The 15347-nt window shown below is 40.5% G+C and overlaps 2 protein-coding genes across 5 annotated transcripts; both read left to right on the forward strand.

The window, feature by feature from the left end:
* The first annotated feature begins 371 nt into the window (after nucleotides 1–371).
* Nucleotides 372–5605, forward strand: LOC21389129 (uncharacterized protein At2g33490). 2 transcript variants are annotated; one of them, XM_024175133.1, is made up of 11 exons: nucleotides 372–782; nucleotides 1462–1534; nucleotides 1745–1819; nucleotides 2129–2190; nucleotides 2299–2367; nucleotides 2806–2834; nucleotides 2909–3116; nucleotides 3202–3441; nucleotides 3602–3655; nucleotides 3982–4975; nucleotides 5320–5605. In XM_024175133.1, the coding sequence occupies exons 1-11, from the start codon at nucleotides 675–677 to the stop codon at nucleotides 5337–5339; spliced, it is 1932 nt and encodes a 643-aa protein (XP_024030901.1). In that variant the 5' UTR covers nucleotides 372–674; the 3' UTR covers nucleotides 5340–5605. The 2 variants fall into 2 exon arrangements, with proteins under 2 accessions (XP_024030901.1, XP_024030900.1); XM_024175132.1 differs by lacking the exon at nucleotides 5320–5605 and having other exon boundaries at nucleotides 3982–5310.
* Nucleotides 5606–6635: 1030 nt separating this feature from the next.
* LOC21389130 (probable inactive shikimate kinase like 1, chloroplastic) lies at nucleotides 6636–10023 on the forward strand. 3 transcript variants are annotated; one of them, XM_024175148.1, is made up of 10 exons: nucleotides 6636–7023; nucleotides 7507–7544; nucleotides 7776–7830; nucleotides 7930–8002; nucleotides 8096–8183; nucleotides 8533–8615; nucleotides 8731–8827; nucleotides 9134–9215; nucleotides 9303–9367; nucleotides 9470–10023. In XM_024175148.1, exons 1-10 carry the CDS (start codon nucleotides 6825–6827, stop codon nucleotides 9536–9538), a joined length of 849 nt encoding a protein of 282 aa, XP_024030916.1. In that variant the 5' UTR covers nucleotides 6636–6824; the 3' UTR covers nucleotides 9539–10023. The 3 variants fall into 3 exon arrangements, with proteins under 3 accessions (XP_024030916.1, XP_024030918.1, XP_024030917.1); XM_024175150.1 differs by having other exon boundaries at nucleotides 7779–7830; XM_024175149.1 differs by having other exon boundaries at nucleotides 6637–7023; nucleotides 9137–9215.
* Nucleotides 10024–15347: the final 5324 nt, after the last annotated feature.

Here is a 15347-nt window from a genome sequence, read left to right on the forward strand (position 1 = left end):
CTATAACTAAAAATTGACCTATATACTTTTTTAAATTTTTTATATTTGTCTATTTTTTACTATTTTCTTAATTTTTATTCTGCATTTTACTATAATTTTTTAAGAACTTATAACTCACAATTAAACAAAAATATTAATGTAGACTATTTTTTTAATATAATACAATTCTAATTTGATTGATTAATTAAAACTTATTTTTTTGTTGAAATTGGTAAATAAGACTGCATGAGAGAAGAAATTATTACTTTCTACAGTCCCACAAAATTCTTATTTCTTTATTAAAAAAAGTATCTTTTTTTTTTCTTATATGCTTTTATTTTAATTTTTAAAAATTGTGTATAATTTCCTCATTCTTCCCGTTTCATCATTTGATCTCTCTCTCCTCTCTCTCTCATTCTCTTTCTCTCTCTTGGTTGATCTGTTACGAGTCGTTTTGACCGGACAAGCTCAGCAGTTGCAGTTTCTTCTTCTTCTTCTTTTTGTTCATGTTGTTGGTGTTCTTCTTGTGAGTCGTCAATGTCGTCGAAGTTGTGCAATTAATCTCCGCCGTCGGGTCTCGCAGATTCAGTGCACTGCGTCTTTGATTCTTCGCGGTCCTGGGATAATTCCGAACCCGCGATTCGATTCGTCTCCGTAGTTTTCTGGTTCGGTCATTGCGTTAGGGTTTTCAGAAAATGAAGTCTCCGCTGGGTAAGCTTCGGAAATTCTACAAGACCGATTCCAAGGACAAGAGAGACCTCCAATCTTCCGCTCAGTTGGATGAGCTTGCTCAGGCTGCTAAGGTTTTCTTTTTCTTTTCTTTTCTTTTCTTTTTTCTTAAATTTCCATGATTAATTCCATTTCAGTTCCGTTTTAATGCTTATGGAGCTGATGAACTGATGATTAATTATGTTTTAATGCTTAAATCGTTGGGAAAAATCTGTACCGGACAATTAGGGAGCTTTGCCTCAGTTGTTTGATCATGAATATCACTGTGAATTGAGGATTTTTTTTTTTTTTTTGGATGATGAGAATTATGTAGTTGCTTTTTGCTAATTCCTCTTTTTCTTTAGTTTTGTTTATTGCTATTTTGGTGTTTGTGCAACCATTAAGAGGACCGAGTGTTGATAATGGATAAACGTATGGTGTATACTTGCATTCAAACAAGTGTAGTAGTAGTAGTCAAAATAGATAGAATCAATCGATTGAGATTTTAACTGAACATATTTATTTTTGGTTAGAGAATATGCTTGTTCTATCCATGACCCATTAATTAGTCATTAAAATTATAATGTAATTTTCTACCATTCAATTTAAATGGGTTAGTGTTAATGGATAGGCTTCGCTTATCTCTAGGCAAGAAATTGCATACAAGATACAAATTTGTGATTATAATGTAAGGTATTTCCTTAACAGTCTGGTTTTTTTTTGTTTAACTGATGATTTACTCTGTACAATATTTGGATGTGCTCAACATTGTAGGACATGCAAGACATGCGAAATTGCTACGACAGCTTACTTTCTGCTGCTGCTGCTACAGCAAACAGTGCATACGGTATACATTATTCTCTGATTTATACTTTAGTTTATTGTTCACGGTGTAATTTGTAGATAAGGTTCTAGGAGTGTGGACAAAGTAATGCTGATCCACATTATCAGTATCTTTTTACTATTTAAGTCCATGAAGCTAATTGATAACATGATGAAGCTAATGTCATATCTTTCTTGTTCATAGACTCTCCTTTGATTTGAGCTGTACTTGCAGAATTCTCGGAATCACTACGGGAAATGGGAGATTGTTTACTGGAGAAAACTGCATTAAATGATGATGAAGAAAGTGGTAAGTGAATCAATTGGTTTCCTTTTCATTTGTTGGCGTGTTTCACCGGAGAAAACTGCATTACTGCTGAGGGAGGAGAGTGGTAAGTGAATAAAGATACATTGATTTTTCTTGGCGAGACGATGTGACAAGTGATGGCAGTATCTATCTGCTCCTTCATTTTCTTTCTTGGCTAAGAGTCAACATGCAAAAGTTTATCCCTCTCGCTGAATGTTTAGTTGATGTGAGATTAGTATCACTACATAATTTCGCATGTTTGAATGTTGAGCATTCTCAATTAATTTGATAAGATCTATGTTTTATCTGCAGGTAGAGTTTTACTAATGTTGGGGAAAGTACAGTTTGAACTTCAAAAACTTGTTGATAGCTATGTGAGTGCTTGTAATTGTTTTGTTTCAAATAAAACATCCTTTATATATTTTTCAAGTGTAGTGCCTTATGTTCATTTTGGCATTTACTGGCTATTATTTCCACTGCAGCGTGCTCATATATTTCTGACAATTACAAATCCATCAGAGTCTCTTCTCAATGAACTTCGGACGGTTGAGGTATGTTTCATCATTATTGGTGGCTTTTAGTCTTTAGATACTACACTTGGTTGCACCTCCGATTTGTTGGTGCTATGTTTTCTGTTTTCATCGTTTACTTGCCTTCTTATTTTTTATTTTTTGACAAAACACGGGATTGAACCCGCAACCTCCCCTTAAATTCCATCCCACTCCAACCCCCCATTGCCACCAGACCAAGCGGTCTTAGGCTTAAGGTGTTCTTGCTAACATGGTATATCCATTTTCCTGGAAGCTTTGTTTCTAAAAGTAGTTGTGCTACGAATGTTTTTGGAATTTTGTAGGCGCTGACATGCAAAAGTTATCCAACCCTTTTGTATTTCCTAGATATGTTGACTTGGAACAAGTTGCTTTCTAGACATTTATTTGTATTTCTTGGCATGTGTATTTGGCTCAATGTCCTGGTGTTCTTTGGTACAGGAGATGAAGCGACAATGTGATGAAAAAAGGTCTGTTGCTTTCATTCTAACCAGTTTTGTCTTATGCTGGAAAATTGTCTTCTTACTTTTAAGGACTTCTTCAGGACTGTATATGAGTACATGGTGGCACAACAAAAAGAAAAGGGCAAGCCGAAAAGTGGGAAAAATGAAAGTTTCAGTTCACAGCAGCTGCGAGCAGCTCATGATGCATATGACGAGGAGGCAACTTTATGTGTTTTCCGTTTGAAATCTTTAAAGCAGGGGCAGTCCCGGAGTCTTCTCACACAGGCAGCTCGTCATCACGCGGCACAGGTTTTCTTAGATTTTAGAAGTTTGAATTTAATACATTTTCAAGATTTTGTTACTGAATGCATTTTTCATCCTTTCTTGTATTCAGTTGAATTTCTTTCGGAAGGGACTTAAATCACTTGAAGCTGTTGAGCCACATGTGAGATTGGTTACAGAACAGCAGCACATTGAATACCAATTCAGTGGACTTGAAGATAATGATGGAGAAGATGGTGAGGATAACGACGAGAATGGAAATGAGGCTAATGAATGTGGGGAATTAAGTTTTAATAATCAATCACATAAACAGGGGCTAGATGTTATACCAACATCAAGGAATTCAATGGAGGTAAGATTCTAGGTAAAAAGAAAAAAAAAAAAAAAAAAAAAAAAAAAAAAAAAAAAAAAAAAAAAAAGTTTTTTAAAGAAAAAATTAGATGCAAAAATCTTATGAAATTTCTCAAGTTAATACTTTTTATGGATGAAGACTTCTGTGGCTTATTTGATAGATGGATGAAGATGGTATTTCATCTCCCCGAGGTTCAAAGTTGGAAAATGCAGAGGTATGATCCTATATGCCCTGTAATTGGAGATTTTAAGTTCCAGATTTAGTATTTTATTTCAATTGTGGGGCAACACATACAGTGCGGTTTTCTGAATCATTCAATAAGTTGCTACCTCGACCATTGAAAAGTAAAAACCATATATGTCAAATTTTCAGCTTGTTTTTCTTATGGTGAAATTATGAAGCTTTCAGAACCTTAAGCTTGGAGTCTAAATATTCACGTCTTATTTACCACGGAATACATAGAGATCTCTGTGTTTTAATGGTGAACATTGGATAAATATCATTCCCCCCCTTTTCTTAATGGTATATTTTCAAATGTAGATGAATCTAGATAGAAACCAAGGAGATCTCAAGCTTTCAGGTAGAGAACCAAGAGTTGGCAGCTACTCAGCCCCAATTTTCGCAGAGAAGAAGTTTGATCCAGCTGAGAAAGCTAGACAACTGCAACAATTTCCTACACGTAAATCTAACACATATGTGCTTCCCACTCCTACTGATGCAAAGGGTTTTATGACAGCGAGAAATAGCAGTTCAGTTCACAAAAAGCCAAGTGGACACACCCATAACTTGTGGCATTCTTCCCCGTTGGAAGAAAAGAAGCATGAAAAAGATGATGGTGATGGACATAATACCTTAAAAGCACAATCGGTACTCAAGGACAGCAATACTAAAAACTCCATCCAACTACCTCCGCCTCTTGCTGAGGGACTTGCATTACCACAGCTTGATGTAAATGCATCTGATACTAAAAAGATCAAAAGACAAGCTTCCTCTGGTCCGTTGACTACCAAGCCATCATCAACAAAACCCGTCTCATCTACCAGCGGTCCCATTGCGTCTACTGAAGTTCCACAGCTGATGTCCGGAATGGCATCGCGTTCACAAATGCTTCAGTCCTCATCTCCAAAAATATCTCCAAGTGCTTCGCCGCCCCTTGCTTCCTCACCCAGGATAAGTGAGCTTCACGAGCTTCCTAGGCCCCCTGGTAGTTTAGTTGCTAAGGCATCAAGATCTCCTGGTTTAGTTGGTCATTCTGCTCCGTTGGTCTTAAGAAATCAAGAGCCTAATGCTACAAATAGGATCAATACAGCATCTCCTCTTCCAACTCCACCATTGTTTGTTCCTCGGAGCTTCTCCATTCCTTCAAGCAGTCAGAGAGAAATGGCATTGCATGTAGCCAAACATTTCGAGTCTCCTCAAGTTACAAACAAGGCCGAAGACGTTGTGTCACCTCCTTTAACGCCTATTTCACTCTCAAACATGAACTCAGTACCAACTGTTTCTGAAGTGACCTCTCAATCTAGTCCAATACAAGGTGAGGATACCATATTCAAAGTAATTCCTAAAGGTTCTTCAAACTAAATTTGCTGTGGTGGATTGTTTGTCACCTCCATATGCATTGCCGCCTGCACCTCTTAATGGTTCTTAAGTCTTACACTATCTTAGATAGTTACTATAATTTTACGATTCATCATCGTCAGTAGCAATTTTATGTCTTAATAATGTTCTGAAAATTTTAAAGAGTAGTAGAAGTAGAAAATGGAAATCATCTTAGAGTTAATTATGTGCTAGTCTCCCTATGTTTTGTTCCCTTCAAAAACAAAACTAGCAGCTTGGCACGGGTCATAACGCGGTCATGCTGAGTTCGAACCTTTTCAGTGGATGCAGGTGGGAGCTGATATCATGCAACATTAGTTTGAAGCTGTGATTTTTTTTTTCTTTTCTTTTTTTTGGAAGTCTGCCCAGCGGGAGATTGTTTTGGGCCTCTTTATTTTGGTGTTAGGTGGAGGTCTGTAAATATGATGTTTATATGAGATGTTTAGTTTCTTGTCTTGATCGTTGTTCATCCGCTGTTAGTGATTGATTATGATGGGAACTAAACTCTACACGATTGTCTTTACTATCTGTCGTATATATCTCCTTCGCACGAGGATTTATTTATTTATTTATTGGGTATTTTACTGAGTAATGAATGACCAATGAAAGGGGGGATTTTTCATTCTTTGGACCTCCATGATTGTTATCTGTTGTCTTGTTGCTTTATAACTAGGATATGGATCTCATTATATAGGCGAGAAACTCAAAAGAAAATGCCTTCGACTTCACTATCATTTCCAAGTGTCAGAATCTTGTTGAATTTTTTATAAGAATTTTGAACTTGGCTTCAATCTTCAGTATATACTATATTGTTCATTGGTTAGTTTAACTTGTTTTTGTTCCAAAGAAAAAAAAAACAAAAATTGGACGGAGGTTTTTTAAAGTGCCAGCCTTTCATTAGCTTTGTTTTACTTTTCTTTTAATCAAACACAGCGCTTTCATTCAATCTTAAATCTACAAATTAAGTCCACCACAACTAATGAGATTGAAATACAATCCAATAATCTATTACAGATAACAACTAATCAAACCGTATTGTATCATGAATCGGGTGATAATTAATGCACTAACTACAATCAATGAGGTGGTGCAGTGATAAGAATGTATTTCTTATTTCTCCTTTCGGGATACGTCTAAGGTTTGATATTTAAAACTCTTTTTTAAGATTTCTAACCCAATTAATGTGTTTTGTGGCGTTAAATATGTAGTGGTATGAGTAAAAATTAAATCTATATTTTAAATAGAATTGAGACAGATTCTTTTAGTTTTATTGGTGAGCTCCGAAATTTTCAAAATGTTGAAAGGATGGGAGATGTAATGAAATCAATGATCCTTTAACTTTTTTTCAGTAAAAAGGAGAAGAAAAAAAAAACAGTAGACATGCATGCAACTACACATAATAAGGGATAATTTATAATAACAGGGTGAGCATCCCCCGCGCTTTGAATGATAGACTGGCCCACTTGTGTTTCAAGAGAACCAGCCCAAATGCATCTCTTTTCCGAAAGGAATAAAACATAAAATGAAAAACAATAATAATATATATAAAAAAAAAGTAAAAACATGTCGCAGATAAGTCGTTGAAGGAGATAAGGTTGTACATGCAGCAGGTTTCTAATAATATGATAACAGTAGGAAGTAATGTAAATAATACGAGTATTCAGAGACAGACAGGCAGTTGACTAATCGTATAAACAGTAAAGCAATCCAATCACAATTCCCAAAGCCACTGGAAACTAGATTTATAACAGAAAAAAGAGCTAAGAGCTTTAGCTGAGAGAGTTTCCATGGAGATTACAACAACAGCCCTCCATTGCACTAACCACCTCCACCAAATAATCCTCACTCCTTTGTCGAGGCCCACCATTGCATCACAATTTTGTTTCCCAATGATGAGGACACGGGCATCTCTCTCCCGATTCCCAAGACCTCTTTTTCGTACGGCCTTTACTATTACATGCTTCGCCGCCGACGCCAACGCTTCTTGTGAGTTCCTTCAATTTCCCACTTCTCTGTTTCTTCTGTACTTTTCGTAATTTCGTTTCTTTCCCTCTTACGTTTCTTTGTTCTCAGTTGAGAATTTGAGTAAATAGTGAATTTATGTGAGTGAAAATATTGTGGTAGAAAAAATTTGAATTTGAATTTTTTATGAGAAAAGTATTCTAAAAAAACTTAAAATTATGATTCGAAACGGGTCGAATTATACAAACACGTTTCTGGGTTGCACGCTAACTGTTTGATTATTGGCTTTCCTAGCTTGGGCAAGCCAATGGATGTCAATATAGAATTAAAAATGGTGTTGAAACGAAGCTTATAAGTTTTTATTGAAACTCTATTACAAGTCAAAAGTTGTTTTTTTGACAAGTTATGGGATTTTTACGGGCCCTTTACTTTGAAGATCCTAATTATTTCTGTTTCATTTAAGTGATTAAGTCCTAACTAACTAACTATCCCTTAAAAATTCGGCAGCAAAGGTTGGCGTGCTTGACCGCTCTTTCGCAGTGAAGGTGACCTTTTCTTATTCCCCTTCTGCCTCTGCTTTTTATGCAAATAAATTTGGTTCTCTTTGAATGGATGTGACAATGCAAATTCTTGGGATTTTGTTTTATACCTTTTTATTTATTTATTCTTTGAGGACAAAATATGGGGCTTGATGAATTTCGCCTGTTTTTGCTTTAAAAATGGATGATTGTTTCATGTGGTTTGGAGTTTTGATTTTAAGTGCAGTTTTAATTCAGAAGAAGGCAACGGATGTATCCCCTGCACTCAAAGGAACTTCCATATTTCTTGTGGGTAAGCATCAGTTATTAAACCAAAAATCATTTATTGGTGTTCTATAAGTGTATTACACTAGCTAAAAATGATTTTTTCCCCTCTTGTTGTATGTAAAAGGGATGAACAGCTCCATAAAAACCTGTCTGGGAAAACTTTTAGCTGAAACATTGCGATATTATTACTTCGACAGGTACGTAATTCATGACCGAAAGATGAGAAAAATAATATTCTTCTCATCATATATATTACCTAATCCCGTCACATTGACTTCTTCTGCATGCAGTGATAGTTTGGTTGAGGATGCTGCCGGCGGTAAATCTGCTTTTAAATCTTTCAAAGAGACTGATGAGCAGGGCTTCCGAGAATCTGAGGTGATTTTTCTATGTATTATCAGACAACATATTATGAGAAGTATTTATATTTAGGGGTGTGAGGTGATCAGTTTGGAGGAAAAACATCGACCAAATCAGGTTTAGTTGGTTTGAAATTTTTAAGTGAAACCAAATCAAATGAAATTGTATATAATTGGTTTTTGGTCTGTTGATTTGTTTGATTTGGAGTTACAAATCGGATAAATTTTGGTAATTGAGATAATGTAGAAAACTAATTGATGAGGTAAATAAAATTGGTTTAGTTTGGTTCTGTTTGGTTTGATCGAACTTTGTGATTTGATGAGTTTTATGAATTATACTTGTATTATAAGTGAATATATTGGTGCAGACTGAAGTACTGAAGCAGTTGTCGTCTATGGGTAGATTGGTCGTTTGTGCTGGAAATGGTGCAGTTCAAAGTTCAACTAATCTGTATGAACAATATTTTTGCTCTTTCTTATTTGGCTTATCTATCCCTCTTCTTATTGAATTTCATCATGATTAATATTTGTACGTTATATCCTAACTTTCTTGACCACATGTAAAGAGCTCTTTTGAGACATGGAATTTCAATTTGGATTGATGTACCCCTAGACATGGTGGCTAGTGGAATGATGGAAGAAGACCAAACTGAACACGCACAGGTATTATTAATGTTTTTCCTTGCAACTTTTAAATCAAGATAAAAGTTTGCTCCATTTGTTTACTTGTCTATGTCTATGTTGATTTTTTAGATAGAGTATTCTGTGTTATGGTTGGATTAAAAAAAAATAAAAAATAAAAAAACCTTCACCATCAAAATCATATTAGAACCAATAACTATGCAAATTTAACAAAACTTAATAAAGATATAAGCGCCAGTTCCTACCCAAGTATACTCCTTTATAGACCATATATTTATTTTTTATACATCCTAAATATTTTATTTTTGAATTCTGATGGATGTTAAGCAGGTTGTGGCCCAGTTAGGTTCTTCGTATGAAGAATTGAGGGATGGATATGCCACAGCTGATGCAACCGTCTCACTCCAAAGTATATATCTATTATTTATATATGCTTGGAAAAATGTGTGTTTTGTTTTTTGTGTGGCTGTAATTGATTTTCCTTATCATTTATCAGACGTAGCATGTCAATTGGGTTATGATGACCTAAATGCTGTAACCCCTGAGGATATGACTTTGGAGGTAAGGAAGGAGAAACACTTTCTTGTAAAAGTTGAAGAAGACATGTTTAACGCCAAAGAAGATGACAGATTATCTGTTTCCTCTTTTTTGAAAAATTTTCAGGTTCTCAAAGAGATTGAGAGACTTACAAGAGTCAAAAAGATGATGGAAGAGGCAGCAACACCTTTTTGACATACCACAAACCGGCTGTGTTCATAGCGATCGGGTCATATCATTATTTTTGGGGTAATAGTGATACCAACATGAGTTTTGGCCTGCAAGTATCCTCATTTCTACATACATTATCTTCGCGTGAGTGGATTTGAAGCTTAATTCGACTAATATCTTGTTGTTACCAAGGCCAACCATTTCTTTGTTAAAATCGAGTTTTCTTATGTTTTCTTTTTCTTTTTTTTTTCTTTCTATATATATAATCTTTTATTTACTTCGGATACCAAAATTATGTAAATGTAGAATTCAACTTTTTCTTTTATTACATTACATTACCACTGGTAATAAATAGTAAGAGCTGGTATCACTGGCGTGGATCACTTGAGAGCATGCTTGGGTCCTGTGTAGTCACGTGATTACTCGCCTTGTCACGTGCCTTAACTTCAAAGTTCAAATCATAATGTATTATTTATTTACTTTAATTTAGAAGACTCCGGAAAGAATACTTAGACCTGTCTTTTAGGACCAAAACTCTCTACAATTAGGCTGTGTGCAATTAAGAGTGTGCGCTTGAGACTTTTGAAAGTTGAACTGGGCCGACACAAGACAAGAGAGAGGCCCATATGGGGACTGCGTACGTTCACCTTGGGAAACTCTGAGAAGTGCATAGAAAGCAGCAAAAAAGATCAACTTCAAAAGCGGCACGGCATTCATGTCCTTTCTTTTTCTACCTTCTTCCTCTGATTTCCGAGAAAGATAAATCGAAGAAATTGACCACTTCGCATATTGATATTAGCGGCAGAAACTATGAAATTTAAAGGCAATATTATATTGTATATTATGCGAGTAATTATCAGCGTATCACCAATCACAAATTTACGTGTTAATTCTGAGAATTACTGATTATCATGCGTAGTCTTGTATAATCTTAGATCTTATTCGTACATTTGAGTTTTTAATTTAAGTTAAGATATGATATTTTTTCAGAGTTTTTAATTATAGCAGAAAAAATTAAATATAATATTTTATGAGAATTTTTAAGTGTAAAAATTTAAAATTTAAAATTTAAATCGGTAAAAAGAACGAGTCTTCATATTTTAATGGTGGTGATAATTAAAATATCTTTTGTGGTCGTAAAATTAAGTAGGTTTCGTTCATTTTACCGATTAAGTTTTTAGTTTTAGATTTTTACAGTTAAAAATTTTTAAAAAATGTCACATTTAATTTTTTTTATTATAATTAAAAATTTTTAAAAAATGTCACATATTAACTCGAATTGAAAATTTAAATCTACAAAATGAACAAATTAGCAGTAGTCTCATTGGGCCCGTTTGGTAGCATTTCCATTTTCGTTTCTCACATTTTTCGATGCAAAAAATTGAAAACGGAGATAAAAAACGTGTTTGGCAAAATTTGTGTCAGAAAACAAAAACGAAAATGGCTTTGTCGTTTTCCGGAATTTTGAAAACGGAAAAAAGCCGTTTTCGTTTTCTTGTTTTCATTTTCGGTTTCTTCTTCTTCTTTCTTCCTCGATCATCCTCCCGTTTCTGCTTCTTCCGATTTTTTCTTCCCCTTCAGCCGAGCTCTTCTTCCTCCTTCCCTTCCGTTCTTCAGCCGAGATCTTCTTCCCGGCCGAGCCCCGGCGTTCTTCTCGCCCAAGAGTCGCGCCGTTTGCTTCTCACCGGAGCACCTCCGTTTGCCTGAGCTCCTCCAGTCTCTTGTTGCCCAATCTGCGCCGTTCTCTGTTTTCTCACCGAGGTATGCGCCTAGCCAAAAATATTTGAACGTGTTTGATTTTTCCGATCGATTTGGTCGAGCAATTTGTTTTTTTATTTCTTTTATTTTTATTTTCCGGTTGTCTCGCCGTTTGATTTGCTTATTCAACCAAATCGATTGATGTTTTCCATTTGATTTGGTGTTTGTTTTCTATCCTATGCTTGATCTGATCTGGTTTTTTTCCGTTTTTTTTCTTTTTCCCCTGGAGGCCCCCGTTGGGGTTGATACAGCCCCTGGGGGCCTCCCATTGGGGCTGTATCAGCCCCTGGGGGCCTCCCTTTGGGGCTGGCCTCGGAGGCCCCCAGTGGGGGCTGAATTTCAGCCCCCAGTGGGGGCTGAATTTCAGCCCCCATCAGCCCCAATAGGGGCTGAATCAACCCCTAGGGGCCCCCCTTTGGGGTTGGCCTCGGAGGCCCCCAGTGGGGGCTAAATTTCAGCCCCCATCAGCCCCAATAGGGGCTGATTATCAGCCCCCGTTGGGGCTAAATCAACCCCTGGGGGCCTACCTTTGGGGCTGGCCTGGGAGGCCCCCAATGGGGGCTGAAAATCAGCCTCCATCAGCCCCAATGGGGGCTGATTATCAGCCCCCATCAGCCCCAATGGGGGCTGATTGTCAGCCCTGATGGGGCCTGATTATAAGCCCTAGCCCCCATCCGCCCCAATGGGGGCTGATTATCAGCCAATCAACGCCTCGGGGCCTCCCTTTGGGGCTGGCCTGGGAGGCCCCCAATAGGGGTTGAAAATCAGCCCTGATGGGGGCTGATTGTCAGCCCTAATGGGGGCTGATTTTCAGCCCCCATCAGCCCTGATGGGGGCTGATTATCAGCCCCCATCCACCCCAATGGGGGCTGATTATCAGCCCCCTATTGGGGCTGAATCAACCCCTGGGGGCCTCCCTTTGGGGCTGGCCAGGGAGGCCCCCAATGGGGGCTGAAAATCAGCCCCCATCAGCCCCAATGGGGGCTGATTATCAGCCCTGATGGGGGCTGATTGTCAGCCTTGATGGGGGCTAAAAATCAGCCCCCATCCGCCCCAATGGGGGCTGACAATCAGCCCCCATTGGGGCTGAATCAACCCCTGGGGGCCTCCCTTTGGGGCTGGCCTGGGAGGCCCCCAATGGGGGCTGAAAATCAGCCCCCATAATCCCCATGGGGGCTGATTGTCAGCCCTGATGGGGGCTGATTATCAGCCCCTTATTGGGGCTGAATCAACCCCTGGGGGCCTCCCTTTGGGGCTGGCCAGGGAGGCCCCCAATGGGGGCTGAAAATCTGCCCCCCACCCCCCCATCAGCCCCAATGGGGGCTAATTATCAGCCCTGATGGGGGCTGATTTTCAGCCGCCATCCACCCCAATGGGGGCTGATTATCAGCCCTGATGGGGGCTGATTATCAGCCCTGATGGGGGCTGATTATCAGCCCTGATGGGGGCTGATTATCAGCCCTGATGGGGGCTGATTATCAGCCCTGATGGGGGCTGATTATCAGCCCTGATGGGGGCTGATTATCAGCCCTGATGGGGGCTGATTATCAGCCCTGATGGGGGCTGATTATCAGCCCTGATGGGGGCTGATTATCAGCCCTGATGGGGGCTGATTATCAGCCCTGATGGGGGCTGATTATCAGCCCTGATGGGGGCTGATTATCAGCCCTGATGGGGGCTGATTATCAGCCCTGATGGGGGCTGATTATCAGCCCTGATGGGGGCTGATTATCAGCCCTGATGGGGGCTGATTATCAGCCCTGATGGGGGCTGATTATCAGCCCTGATGGGGGCTGATTATCAGCCCTGATGGGGGCTGATTATCAGCCCTGATGGGGGCTGATTATCAGCCCTGATGGGGGCTGATTATCAGCCCTGATGGGGGCTGATTATCAGCCCTGATGGGGGCTGATTATCAGCCCTGATGGGGGCTGATTATCAGCCCTGATGGGGGCTGATTATCAGCCCTGATGGGGGCTGATTATCAGCCCTGATGGGGGCTGATTATCAGCCCTGATGGGGGCTGATTATCAGCCCTGATGGGGGCTGATTATCAGCCCTGATGGGGGCTGATTATCAGCCCTGATGGGGGCTGATTATCAGCCCTGATGGGGGCTGATTATCAGCCCTGATGGGGGCTGATTATCAGCCCTGATGGGGGCTGATTATCAGCCCTGATGGGGGCTGATTATCAGCCCTGATGGGGGCTGATTATCAGCCCTGATGGGGGCTGATTATCAGCCCTGATGGGGGCTGATTATCAGCCCTGATGGGGGCTGATTATCAGCCCTGATGGGGGCTGATTATCAGCCCTGATGGGGGCTGATTATCAGCCCTGATGGGGGCTGATTATCAGCCCTGATGGGGGCTGATTATCAGCCCTGATGGGGGCTGATTATCAGCCCTGATGGGGGCTGATTATCAGCCCTGATGGGGGCTGATTATCAGCCCTGATGGGGGCTGATTATCAGCCCTGATGGGGGCTGATTATCAGCCCTGATGGGGGCTGATTATCAGCCCTGATGGGGGCTGATTATCAGCCCTGATGGGGGCTGATTATCAGCCCTGATGGGGGCTGATTATCAGCCCTGATGGGGGCTGATTATCAGCCCTGATGGGGGCTGATTATCAGCCCTGATGGGGGCTGATTATCAGCCCTGATGGGGGCTGATTATCAGCCCTGATGGGGGCTGATTATCAGCCCTGATGGGGGCTGATTATCAGCCCTGATGGGGGCTGATTATCAGCCCTGATGGGGGCTGATTATCAGCCCTGATGGGGGCTGATTATCAGCCCTGATGGGGGCTGATTATCAGCCCTGATGGGGGCTGATTATCAGCCCTGATGGGGGCTGATTATCAGCCCTGATGGGGGCTGATTATCAGCCCTGATGGGGGCTGATTGTCAGCCCTGATAGGGGCTGAAAATCAGCCCCCATCAGCCCCAATGGGGGCTAATTATCAGCCCTGATGGGGGCTGATTTTCAGCCGCCATCCACACCAATGGGGGCTGATTATCAGCCCCCATTGGGGCTGATTGTCAACTCTGATGGGGGTTGAAAATCAGCCCCTATCAGCCCCCATGGGGGCTGATTGTCAGCCCTGATAGGGGCTGAAAATCAGCCCCCATCCGCCCCAATGGGGGCTGATTGTTAGCCCCCATTGGGGCTGAATCAACCTATGGGGGCCTCCCTTTGGGGCTAGCCTGGGAGGCCCCCAATGGGGGCTGAAAATCAGCCCCCATCATCCCCAATAGGGGCTGATTATCAGCCCTGATGGGGGCTGATTATCAGCCCCTATCATCCCTGATGGGGGCTGATTGTCAGCCTTGATGGGGGCTGATTTTCAGCCCCCATCAGCCCTGATGGGGGCTGATTATCAGCCCCCATCCGCCCCAATGGGGGCTGATTATCAACCCCCATTGGGGCTGAATCAACCCCTGGGGGCCTCCCTTTGGGGCTGGCCTGGGAGGCCCCCAATGGGGGCTGAAAATCAGCCCCCATGGGGGCTGATTGTCAGCCCTGATGGGGGCTGATTTTCAGCCCCCATGAGGGCTGATTATCAGCCCTAGGGCTAATAATCAGCCCCCATCACCCCCAATGGTCTGTGTGTGTATATATACTTTACAAATTGACATTTATTTTAATGATGAAAATGTTGTTTTAGATGTGTGATAAGGACGATAATACGAAATGGCCGGCCACAATTGAGGATTTTTATGTAGAACTGATATACGAAGAGTCAAAGACTGGGATTCAAACATCCACTCTGGACAGAAAAACGTGGATGAAAATTGCTAATGAAATAGCAATTAAGTTTGGTAAGCATTTCACAGCAGACCAGCTTAAAGCAAAGTGGAATAGGCTTAGACGTAGCACGAGAGAGTTTAAGGCATTAATTGAAACAACAGGATTTGGTTGAGATTCTGAGACTAACACTGTCACAGCTGAAAAAGAAGTATGAGATTCATATGTGGCGGTAAGTTTTGATGTTCTTAACATCTTATGTTATATGAAAGAGTTGAATTGGTGTTTGGATTGCACATGAGTATTTACTCTTGTTTTCTTTATAATGTC

This window comes from Morus notabilis, unplaced genomic scaffold, assembly GCF_000414095.1.
Source record: "Morus notabilis unplaced genomic scaffold, ASM41409v2 Scaffold136, whole genome shotgun sequence".
NCBI classification, from domain to species: Eukaryota; Viridiplantae; Streptophyta; class Magnoliopsida; order Rosales; family Moraceae; genus Morus; species Morus notabilis.